Source organism: Pseudophryne corroboree, chromosome 11 (assembly GCF_028390025.1).
Source record: "Pseudophryne corroboree isolate aPseCor3 chromosome 11, aPseCor3.hap2, whole genome shotgun sequence".
NCBI lineage: Eukaryota > Metazoa > Chordata > Amphibia > Anura > Myobatrachidae > Pseudophryne > Pseudophryne corroboree.
The window spans coordinates 338560610-338573657 of NC_086454.1; the positions used below are offsets into that span (position 1 = coordinate 338560610).

A 13048-nucleotide genomic window follows, 5' to 3' on the forward strand; every position below is an offset into this window, starting at 1 on the left:
TGTTCACCTGATAGTGACACCACATCCTCACCGATCTGTATGCCTGATAGTGACATCACATCCTCACCGATCTGTTTGCCTGATAGTGACATCACATCCTCACTGATCAGTATGCCTGATAGTGACATCACATCCTCACTGATCTGTATACGCGTGATAGTGACATCACATCCTCACCGATCTGTACGCCTGATAGTGACATCACATCCTCACCGATCTGTATGTCTGATAGTGACATCACATCCTCACTGATCTGTATGCCTGATAGTGACATCACATCCTCACTGATCTGTATGCCTGATAGTGACATCACATCCTCACCGATCTGTATGCCTGATAGTGACATCACATCCTCACCGATCTGTATACGCCTGATAGTGACATCACATCCTCACCGATCTGTTTGCCTGATAGTGACATCACATCCTCACTGATCTGTTCACCTGATAGTGACATCACATCCTCACCGATCTGTATGTCTAATAGTGACATCACATCCTCACCGATCTGTTTGCCTGATAGTGACATCACATCCTCACTGATCAGTATGCCTGATAGTGACATCACATCCTCACTGATCTGTATACGTGTGATAGTGACATCACATCCTCACTGATTTGTATACGCCTGATAGTGACATCACATCCTCACCGATCTGTTTGCCTGATAGTGACATCACATCCTCACTGATCTGTTCACCTGATAGTGACATCACATCCTCACCGACCTGTATGCCTGATAGTGACATCACATTCTCACCGATCTGTATGCTTGATAGTGACATCACATTCTCACTGATCTGTATGCCTGATAGTGACTTCTCATCCTCACCGATCTGTTTGTCTGATAGTGACGTCACATCCTCACCGATCTGTTTGCCTGATAGTGACGTCACATCCTCACCGATCTGTATGCCTGATAGTGACATCTCATCCTCACCGATCTGTATGCCTGATAGTGACATCTCATCCTCACCGATCTGTATGCCTGATAGTGACATCTCATCCTCACCGATCTGTTTGTCTGCTAGTGACGTCACATCCTCACCGATCTGTTTGCCTGATAGTGACATCACATCCTCACCGATCTGTTTGCCTGATAGTGACATCACATCCTCACCGATCTGTTTGCCTGATAGTGACATCACATCCTCATCTCACTGATCTGTATGCCTGATAGTGACATGACATCCTCACTGATCTGTATGCCTGATAGTGACATCACATCCTCATCTCACTGATCTGTACGCCTGATAGTGACATCACACCCTCACTGATCTGTATGCCTGATAGTGACATCACATCCTCACTGATCTGTACGCCTGATAGTGACCTCATCCCTCAGCGATCTACATACCTGTTCTATAATCGGACACCTCAAGGATCTAGTTATCCTCTACATATAGTGACCTTGTTCCCAAGTCATGGGGTTGTTTTTGGCTTTTCTGGATACCTGCAACTCAGCAGAGTTGTGTCCAGAAGTATTGTATACACTAACCAGACGTCACCCATAAATATGTAGGTACATTCCCAGTGGTATTGGGCCACCTGCAAGTCCTGTATTCACAGCAGGTAACAGAGGGTGTAACGTCGGAGTATAGGGTGCTCCTGTTTAATCCCTGCCATTTCCTGCAGTTCTCCACGGTAGACTTGGACCAAGCCCTCTTTCAGCCTTTCCCTTCAGAGATCACCTTCCAGAACTACCTGCCCTGTGAGCCCTACGAGGTGCCGCTGGCCTTGCGGAACAATGACAAGGTACGCATCTCCTTATGTAATTATCTGTATCCGGAGTCTGGTGATTGGTAGTTCTCAGAATGGTGAATTTGGGGAAGGATTTGTTGCTAGGCAGAGCTCTGGAATGGGATTGTGTCTGCATTACACAGCTACACGTCCGATATGTTTGAACAATACAAGTAATGTGAATGTCCTGCGGCACCTGTATGAATGAACAGTACAGTGTGGGTAGTGCTGCAGCACCTGTAAGAATGGCCAGTACAGTGTGGGTAGTGCTGCAGCACCTGTATGAATGGACAGTGCAGTGTGGGTAGTGCTGCAGCACCTGTATGAACGGACAGTGCAGTGTGGGTAGTGCTGCAGCACCTGTATGAATGGACAGTGCAGTGTGGGTAGTGCTGCAGCACCTGTATGAATGGACAGTGCAGTGTGGGTAGTGCTGCAGCACCTGTATTAATGGACAGGGCAGTGTGGGTAGTGCTGCAGCACCTGTATGAATGGACAGTGCAGTGTGGGTAGTGCTGCAGCACCTGTATTAATGGACAGTGCAGTGTGGGTAGTGCTGCAGCACCTGTATGAACGGACAGTGCAGTGTTGGTAGTGCTGCAGCACCTGTATGAACGAACAGTGCAGTGTGGGTAGTGCTGCAGCACCTGTATGAATGGACAGGGCAGTGTGGGTAGTGCTGCAGCACCTATATTAATGGACAGGGCAGTGTGGGTAGTGCTGCAGCACCTATATGAATGGACAGGGCAGTGTTGGTAGTGCTGCAGCACCTGTATGAATGGACAGTGCAGTGTGGGTAGTGCTGCAGCACCTGTAAAGAATGCACAGTGCAGTGTGGGTAGTGCTGCAGCACCTGTAAAGAATGGACAGTGCAGTGTGGGTAGTGCTGCAGCACCTGTATGAATGGACAGTGCAGTCTGGGTAGTGCTGCAGCACCTGTATGAATGAACAGGGCAGTGTTGGTAGCGCTGCAGCACCTGTATGAATGGCCAGGGCAGTGTGGGTAGTGCTGCAGCACCTGTATGAATGGACAGTGCAGTATGGGTAGTGCTGCAGCACCTTTATGAATGAACAGGGCAGTGTTGGTAGCGCTGCAGCACCTGTATGAATGGCCAGGGCAGTGTGGGTAGTGCTGCAGCACCTGTATGAATGGCCAGGGCAGTGTGGGTAGTGCTGCAGCACCTGTATGAATGGACAGTGCAGTGTGGGTAGTGCTGCAGCACCTGTATGAATGGCCAGGGCAGTGTGGGTAGTGCTGCAGCACCTGTATGAATGGCCAGTGCAGTGTGGGTAGTGCTGCAGCACTTGTAAAGAATGGACAGTGCAGTGTGGGTAGTGCTGCAGCACCTGTATGAATGGACAGTGCAGTGTGGGTAGTGCTGCAGCACTTGTAAAGAATGGACAGTGCAGTGTGGGTAGTGCTGCAGCACCTGTATGAATGGCCAGTGCAGTGTGGGTAGTGCTGCAGCACTTGTAAAGAATGGACAGTGCAGTGTGGGTAGTGCTGCAGCACCTGTATGAATGGACAGTGCAGTGTGGGTAGTGCTGCAGTCAGAGTCTGTGCGGTAACGCTTACAGGACTTAGAGCTTTATGTACTAAGCCTTATAGAGAGAGAAAGTACCAGCCAATCACCTCCTAGCTGTCATTTCAAACACAGCCTGTAGCATATGGCAGTTAGCAGCTGGTTGGCTGGTACTTTATCTCTCTCCAAGGCTTAGTACATAGACTCCATAGTCGTGTCTGCCTGTTTGCATATGCTCACGTGTAACGTTATACTACACGATAAGGTATCGCCACTATCGGGCAGTCCATGCGGTTACTGAGCTAACACCTGTCCTTATTCCATCAGACATGATAAATATTGTACTGGGGGGAGGATGGAGAAGGGACAAATCCTGAGTGATATAGATGCTTCATTAGTCAGTGACCGATCCTCTAGGCAGAAGATACAGTCAGATAGTAACATCTCCCAGCATGTGCAAAGGGGCGCTCTCCTGTTGCAGGGAGCGCTCTCCTTCCCCAGAGGCGATCTTCTTGTACCTGCACTCAGTAAATTAGTGGAGACTCTCATAATGACAGCTGTTTAATTCTTCTAGGTTCCACGGCTTATAAAAGTAATTCAGGAGAACTCGCCCTACTTTCAGGTCATCAGCCCCAATGACGTCTGCAACAAAGTGGCTCCGGGAATGGCATCCACATTCCGCATCCTATTCACCCCCGAGGAGAACAAGGTAATCAGAGGGCGCCTCTGGGCGGAGGCAGCCCAGGAAAACATGGCGCTCTTGCAGTGTCCTGATTCTGGAGGAATATCATGTAATAGGTCCTAACTTGGTTAAAATGCCTAAAATCCCATTATCACTGAGCTAGCATTGTGAGGATGACACACTCTGGTGATAGTGCAGCTTGTTTTCCTTCTGACAGCGACAGAGCAGGGTTGTGCGGATGACGTTACACTCTCGTGAGAGTGTCACTTGTTTTCGTTCTGACAGCGAGAGAGCAGGGTTCCTCTTCCAGCAGGACCCTATGTAAGAGCCTGGTACCCTGGATAGCACACAGGTGTTCCCCCTGCAGCACATCACTTTCTGCAGGAACCCCATTGCCAGGGTTATGGAGACAATTCTATATATTATATTACAGTAATGTTTCTAACGTTGATTTCTCTATAAGGAACTTTGTTTTTAAAGTTTTTCAGCTAAACACCTTGTCGCCATAACACAGTCTGGGGAATGTAATCTCTGTGGGGCTGTAGTGTCTTAGAAAGTCTGAGATCGTCCATTGCATCACCTCATATAACAAACAGGTTTTCCCTAGTGTGGTCGCCACACTCCTGGGGGTAGCACCTAATGGGATCAGCAGATACAACAAATGCTCCTATTCCTCATAACCCTTTATGTCCCCACCATCACAGACACCATAGGGCTTTGCCCTGCAGTGCTGACATCGCATAATGAACCATAGGGCTCTGCCCTGCAGTGGTGACATCACATCATGGGCCATAGGGCTTTGCCCTGCAGTGCTGACATCGCATAATGAACCATAGAGCTCTGCCCTGCAGTGCTGACATCACATCATGGACCATAGAGCTCTGCCCTGCAGTGGTGACATCACGTCATGGGCCATAGAGCTCTGCCCTGCAGTGCTGACATCACATCATGGACCATAGAGCTCTGCCCTGCAGTGATGACATCACATCATGGGCCATAGAGCTCTGCCTGTAGTGGTGACATCACATTATGGATCATAGAGCTCTGCCCTGCAATGCTGACATCGTATTATATGCCGTAGACTGCGTCCTGCAGTGGTGACATCACATCATGGTCCGTAGAGCTCTGCCCTGCAGTGCTGACATCACATCATGGACCATAGGGCTCTGCCCTGCAGTGGTGAAATCACATCATGGGCCATAGGGCTCTGCCCTGCAGTGGTGACATCACATCATGGGCCATAGAGCTCTGCCCTGCAGTGATGACATCACATCATGGGCCATAGAGCTCTGCCCTGTAGTGGTGACATCACATTATGGATCATAGAGCTCTGCCCTGCAATGCTGACTTCGTATTATAGGCCGGAGACTGCATCCTGCAAGGGTGACATCACATCATGGGCCATAGAGCTCTGCCCTGCAGTGCTGACATCACATCATGGTCCGTAGAGCTCTGCCCTGCAGTGCTGACATCACATCATGGACCATAGGGCTCTGCCCTGCAGTGGTGAAATCACATCATGGGCCATAGAGCTCTGCCCTGCAGTGATGACATCACATCATGGGCCATAGAGCTCTGCCCTGTAGTGGTGACATCACATTATGGATCATAGAGCTCTGCCCTGCAATGCTGACTTCGTATTATAGGCCGGAGACTGCATCCTGCAAGGGTGACATCACATCATGGGCCATAGAGCTCTGCCCTGCAGTGCTGACATCATATTATGGGCCATAGACTGCGTCATGCAGTTGTGACATCATATCATATACCATAGAGCTCTGCCCTGCAGTGGTGACATCACATCATGGACCATAGACTGTATCCTGCAGTGGTGACATAACATCATAGACCATAGGGCTCTGCCCTGCAGTGGTGACATCATATTATGGACCATAGACTGCGTCCTGCAGTGGTGACATCACATCATGGACCATAGAGCTCTGCCCTGCAGTGGTGACATCACATCATGGACCATAGAGCTCTGCCCTGCAGTGGTGACATTACATAATGGGCCATAGACTGCGTCCTGCAGTGGTGACATAACATCATGGACCACAGGGCTCTGCCTTGCAGTGGTGACATCATATTATGGACCATAAACTGCGTCCTGCAGTGGTGACCACATCATGGACCATAGAGCTCTGCCCTGCAGTGGTGACATCACATCATGGGCCATAGAACTCTGCCCTGCAGTGCTGACATCACATCATGGGCCGTAGAGCTCTGCCCTGCAGTGCTGACATCACATCATGGACCGTAGGGCTCTGCCCTGCAGTGGTGACATCACATCATGGGCCATAGGGCTCTGCCCTGCAGTGGGGATATCACATCATGGGCCATAGAGCTCTGCCCTGCAGTGATGACATCACATCATGGGCCAAAGAGCTCTGCCCTGTAGTGGTGACATCACATTATGGATCATAGAGCTCTGCCCTGCAATGCTGACATCGTATTATAGGCCGGAGACTGCATCCTGCAAGGGTGACATCACATCATGGGCCATAGAGCTCTGCCCTGCAGTGCTGACATCATATTATGGGCCATAGACTGCGTCTTGCAGTTGTGACATCATATCATATACCATAGAGCTCTGCCCTGCAGTGGTGACATCATATTATGGACCATAGACTGCGTCCTGCAGTGGTGACATAACATCATGGACCATAGGGCTCTGCCCTGCAGTGGTGACATCATATTATGGACCATAGACTGCGTCCTGCAGTAGTGACATCACATCATGGGCCATAGAGCTCTGTCCTGCAGTGGTGACATCACATCATGGGCCATAGAGCTCTGCCCTGCAGTGGTGACATTACATAATGGACCATAGACTGCGTCCTGCAGTGGTGACATAACATCATGGACCACAGGGCTCTGCCTTGCAGTGGTGACATCATATTATGGACCATAAACTGCGTCCTGCAGTGGTGACCACATCATGGACCATAGAGCTCTGCCCTGCAGTGGTGACATCACATCATGGGCCATAGAACTCTGCCCTGCAGTGCTGACATCACATCATGGACCATAGGGCTCTGCCCTGCAGTGGTGACATCACATTATGGACCATAGAGCTCTGCCCTGCAGTGGTGACATCACATCATGGACCATAGAGCTCTGCTCTGCAGTGGTGACATCACGTTATGGACCATAGACTGCGTCCTGCAGTGGTGACATAACATCATGGACCATAGGGCTCTGCCCTGCAGTGGTGACATCATATTATGGACCATAGACTGCGTCCTGCAGTGGTGACCACATCATGGACCATAGAGCTCTGCCCTGCAGTGGTGACATCACATCATGGGCCATAGAACTCTGCCCTGCAGTGCTGACATCACATCATGGACCATAGGGCTCTGCCCTGCAGTGGTGACATCATATTATGGACCATAGACTGCGTCCTGCAGTAGTGACATCACATCATGGGCCATAGAGCTCTGTCCTGCAGTGGTGACATCACATCATGGGCTATACACTGAGCTGTGAAATTATGTATATGGTAATAATGAAACTTTCTGTCCCTGGTAAAAATGATTTTAGTGCAGCATTCTGAGCAGTTGGTGGTTATTTCACGTCTAACCTTATGTGTTCTAGTAATGACTATTTCTCTATCGTCCTAGTGGATGCTGGGGTTCCTGAAAGGACCATGGGGAATAGCGGCTCCGCAGGAGACAGGGCACAAAAAGTAAAGCTTTAGGATCAGGTGGTGTGCACTGGCTCCTCCCCCTATGACCCTCCTCCAAGCCAGTTAGATTTTTGTGCCCGGCCGAGAAGGGTGCAATCTAGGTGGCTCTCCTAAAGAGCTGCTTAGGAAAGTTTAGCTTAGGTTTTTTATTTTACAGTGAGTCCTGCTGGCAACAGGATCACTGCAACGAGGGACTTAGGGGAGAAGAAGTGAACTCACCTGCGTGCAGGATGGATTGGCTTCTTGGCTACTGGACATCAGCTCCAGAGGGACGATCACAGGTACAGCCTGGATGGTCACCGGAGCCTTGCCGCCGGCCCCCTTGCAGATGCTGAAGTAAGAAGAGGTCCAGAATCGGCGGCAGAAGACTCCTCAGTCTTCTAAAGGTAGCGCACAGCACTGCAGCTGTGCGCCATTTTCCTCTCAGCACACTTCACACGGCAGTCACTGAGGGTGCAGGGCGCTGGGAGGGGGGCGCCCTGGGAGGCAAATGAATACCTAATTTGGCTAAAAATACCTCACATATAGCCTCCGGAGGCTATATGGAGATATTTAACCCCTGCCAGAATCCGTTAAGAGCGGGAGACGAGGCCGCCGAAAAAGGGGCGGGGCCTATCTCCTCAGCACACAGCGCCATTTTCCCTCACAGAAAGGCTGGAGGGAAGGCTCCCAGGCTCTCCCCTGCACTGCACTACAGAAACAGGGTTAAAACAGAGAGGGGGGGCACTAATTTGGCGATATGCTTATATATATATTAAGATGCTATAAGGGAAAACACTTATATAAGGTTGTCCCTATATAATTATAGCGTTTTGGTGTGTGCTGGCAAACTCTCCCTCTGTCTCTCCAAAGGGCTAGTGGGTCCTGTCCTCTATCAGAGCATTCCCTGTGTGTGTGCTGTGTGTCGGTACGTGTGTGTCGACAGGTAGGAGGACGATGTTGGTGAGGAGGCGGAGAAATTGCCTGTAATGGTGATGTCACTCTCTAGGGAGTCGACACCGGAATGGATGGCTTATTTAGGAAATTACGTGATAATGTCAACACGCTGCAAGGTCGGTTGACGACATGAGACGGCCGACAAACAATTAGTACGGTCCAGACGTCTCAAAAACACCGTCAAGGGTTTTTAAAACGCCCGTTTACTTTAGTCGGTCGACACAGACACAGACAGGGACACTGAATCCAGTGTCGACGGTGAATAAACAAACGTATTCCTTATTAGGGCCACACGTTAAAGGCAATGAAGGAGGTGTTACGTATTTCTGATACTACAAGTACCACAAAAGAGGGTATTATGTGGGATGTGAAAAAACTACCATAGTTTTTCCTGAATCAGATAAATTAAATAAAGTGTGTGATGATGCGTGGGTTCCCCCCGATAGAAAATTATGGGCGGTATACCCTTTCCCGCCAGAAGTTAGGGCGCGTTGGGAAACACCCTTTAAGGTGGATAAGGCGCTCACACGCTTATCAAAACAAGTGGCGGTACCGTCTATAGATAGGGCCGTCCTCAAGGACCAGCTGACAAGGCTGGAAAATATAATAAAAAGTATATACACACATACTGGTGTTATACTGCGGCCAGCGATCGCCTCAGCCTGGATGTGCAGAGCTAGGGTGGCTTGGTCGGATTCCCTGACTAAAAATATTGATACCCTTGACAGGGACAGTATTTTATTGACTATAGAGCATTTCTATATATGCGAGATGCACAGAGGGATATTTGCACTCTGGCATCATGAATAAACGCGATGTCCATAACTGCCAGAAGATGTTATGGACACGACAGTGGTCAGGTGATGCAGATTCCAAACGGCACAGTATGGCCGTATACAGGAAGAGGACTTGTTTGGGGTCGGTCCATCGGACCTGGTGGTCACGGCAACTGCTGGAAAATCCACCGTTTTTTACCCTAAGTCACATCTCTGCAGAAAAAGACACCGTCTTTTCAGCCTCAGTCCTCTCGTCCCTATAAGATCATATCTGCCCAGGGATAGAGGAAAGGGAAGAAGACTGCAGCAGGCAGCCCATTCCCAGGAACAGAAGCGTTCCACCGCGTCTGACAAGTTCTCAGCATGGCGCTGAGACCGTACAGGACCCCTGGATCCTACAAGTAGTATCCCGGGGGTACAGATGGAAATGTCGAGACGTTTCCCCTTCGCAGGCTCCTGAAGTCTGCTTTACCAAGTCTCCCTCCGACAAGGAGGTAGTATGGGAAAAAATTCACAAGCTGTATTCCCAGCAGGTGATAATTAAATTACCCCTCCTACTACAGAAAAGGGGTATTATTCCACACTATATTGTGGTACTGAAGCCAGAAGGCTAGGTGAGACTTATTCTAAAAATTTTTTTTTGAACACTTACAAAGGTTCAAATTAAGATGAAGTCACTCAGAGCAGTGATAACGAACCAGGAATAAGGGGACTATATAGTGTCCCGGGACATCAGGGATGCTTACCTCTATGTCCCAAATTTGCCCTTCTCACTAAGGGTACCTCAGGTTCGTGGTGCAGAACTGTCACTATCAGTTTCAGACGCTGCCGTTTGGATTGTCCACGGCACCCTGGGGTCTTTACCAAGGTAATGGCCGAATTGATGATTCTTCTTCGAAGAAAAGGCGTCTTAATTATCCCTTACTTGGACGATCTCCTGATAGGGGCATAGTCCAGGGAACAGTTGGAGGTCGGAGTAGCACTATCTCGGATACTGCTACAATCAGCACGGGTGGATTCTAAATATTCCAAAATCGCAGCTGATCCCGACGACACGTCTGCTGTGCCTAGGGATGATTCTGGACACAGTCCAGAAAAAGGTGTTTCTCCCGGAAGAGAAAGCCAGGGAGTTATCCGAGCAAGTCAGGAACCTCCTAAAAACAGTGCATCATTGCACAAGGGTCCTGGTAAAAATGGTGGCTTCCTACGAAGCAATTCCATTCGGCAGATTTCACGTAAGAACTTTTCAGTGGGATCTGCTGGACAAATGGTCCGGATCGCATCTTCAGATGCATCAGCGGATAACCCAATATCCAAGGACAAGGGTGTCTCTCCTGTGGTGGTTATAGAGTGCTCATCTTCTAGAGGGCAGCAGATTCGGCATTCAGGATTGGATGCTGGTAACCACGGAGCCCAGCCTGAGAGGCTGGGGAGCAGTCACACAAGGAAAAAATTTCCAGGGAGTGTGATCAAGTCTGGAGACTTTTCTCCACATAAATATACTGGAGCTAAGGGTAAATTTATAATGCTCTAAGCTTAGCAAGACCTCTGCTTCAAGGTCAGCCGGTATTGATCCAGTGGGAAAAACATCACGGCAGTCGCCCACGTAAACAGACAGGGCGACACAAGAAGCAGGAGGGCAATGGCAGAAACTGCAAGGACTTTTCGCTGGGCGGAAAATCATGTGATAACACTGTCAGCAGTTTTTCATCCCGGGAATGGAAACTGGGAAGCAGACTTCCTCAGCACGACCTCCACCCGGGAGAGTGGAAACTTCATTGAGAAGTTTTTTCCACATGATTGTAAACCGTTGGGAAATACCAAAGGTGGACATGATGGCGTCCCGTCTGAACAAAAAACGGGACAGGTATTGCGCCAGGTCAAGAGACCCTCAGGCAATAGATGTGGACGTTCTGGTAACACCGTGGGTGTACCAGTCGGTGTATGTGTTCCCTCCTCTGCTTCTCATACCTAAGGTGCTGAGAATTATAAGACGTAGAGGAGTAAGAACTATACTCATGGCTCCGGATTGGCCAAGAAGGACTTGGTACCCGGAACTTCAAGAGATGCTTACAGAGGTCTTATGGCCTCTGCCGCTAAGAAGGGACTTGCTTCAGCAAGTACCATGTCTGTTCCAAGACTTACCGCAGCTGCGTTTGTCGGCATGGCGATGGAAAGCCGGATCCTAAGGGAAAAAAGGCATTCCGGAAGAGGACATTCCTACCCTGGTCAAAGCCAGAAAGGAGGTGACCGCACAACATTATCACCACGTGTGGCGAAAATATGTTGCGTGGTGTGAGGCCAGGAAGGCCCACAAAGAAATTTCAACTCGGTCGTTTCCTGCATTTCCTGAAAACAGGAGTGTCTATGGGCCTCAAATTGGGGTCCATTAAGGTTCAAATTCGGCCCTGTAAATTTTCTTCCAGAAAGAATTGGCTTCAGTTCCTGAAGTCCAGAAGTTTGTCAAGGGAGTATTGCATATACAAACCCCTTTTTTGTGCCTCCAGTGGCACTGTGGGATCTCAACGTAGTTCTGGGATTCCTCAAATCACATTGGTTTAAAACCAGTCAAATATGTGGATTTGAAGCATCTCACATAAAAAGTGACCATGCTCTTGGCCCTGGCCTGGACCAGGCGAGTGTCAAATTGGTGGTTTTTTCTCAAAAAAGCCCATATCTGTTTGTCCATTCGGACAGGGCAGAGCTGCGGACTCGTCCCCAGTTCTCTCCCTAAGGTGGTGTCAGTGTTTCACCTGAACCAGCTTATTGTGGTGCCTTGCACCTACTAGGGACTTGGAGGACTCCAAGTTGCTAGGAGTTGTCAGGGCCCTGAAAATATGTTCCAGGACAGCTGGAGTCAGAAAATCTGACTCGCTGTTTATACTGTATGCACCCAACAAGTTGGGTGCGCCTGCTTCTAAGCAGGCGATTGCTCGTTGGATTTGTAACACAATTCAACTTGCACATTCTGAGGCAGGCCTGCCACAGTCTAAATCGGTTAAGGCCCATTCCACAAGGAAGGTGGGCTCATCTTGGGCGGCTGCCCGAGAGGTCTCGGCATTACAACTCTGCCGAGCAGCTACGTGGTCAGGGGAGAACACGTTTGTAAAATTCTACAAATTTGATATCCTGGCAAAAGAGGACCTGGAGTTCTCTCATTCGGTGCTGCAGAGTCATCCGCACTCTCCCGCCCGTTTGGGAGCTTTGGTATAATCCCCATGGTCCTTTCAGGAACCCCAGCATCCACTAGGACGATAGAGAAAATAAGAATTTACTTACCGATAATTCTATTTCTCGGAGTCCGTAGTGGATGCTGGGCGCCCATCCCAAGTGCGGATTATCTGCAATACTTGTACATAGTTACAAAAATCGGGTTATTATTGTTGTGAGCCATCTTTTCAGAGGCTCCGCTGTTATCATACTGTTAACTGGGTTTAGATCACAAGTTGTACGGTGTGATTGGTGTGGCTGGTATGAGTCTTACCCGGGATTCAAAATTCCTCCCTTATTGTGTACGCTCGTCCGGGCACAGTACCTAACTGGCTTGGAGGAGGGTCATAGGGGGAGGAGCCAGTGCACACCACCTGATCCTAAAGCTTTACTTTTTGTGCCCTGTCTCCTGCGGAGCCGCTATTCCCCATGGTCCTTTCAGGAACCCCAGCATCCACTACGGACTCCGAGAAATAGAATTATCGGTAAGTAAA

General features: G+C 49.3%; 1 protein-coding gene across 2 annotated transcripts in view; it reads left to right on the top strand.

Annotated features, from left to right (window-relative positions):
* The window catches only part of HYDIN (HYDIN axonemal central pair apparatus protein), a 478199-nt gene that overhangs the window by 16649 nt on the left and 448502 nt on the right, over positions 1-13048 (top strand). For both annotated transcript variants that reach the window (XM_063945857.1, XM_063945858.1), the window contains exons 4-5: positions 1635-1754; positions 3837-3971. In XM_063945857.1, coding sequence (XP_063801927.1) covers positions 1635-1754; positions 3837-3971 — 255 coding nt within the window. The remainder of the gene's footprint in view (positions 1-1634; positions 1755-3836; positions 3972-13048) is intronic.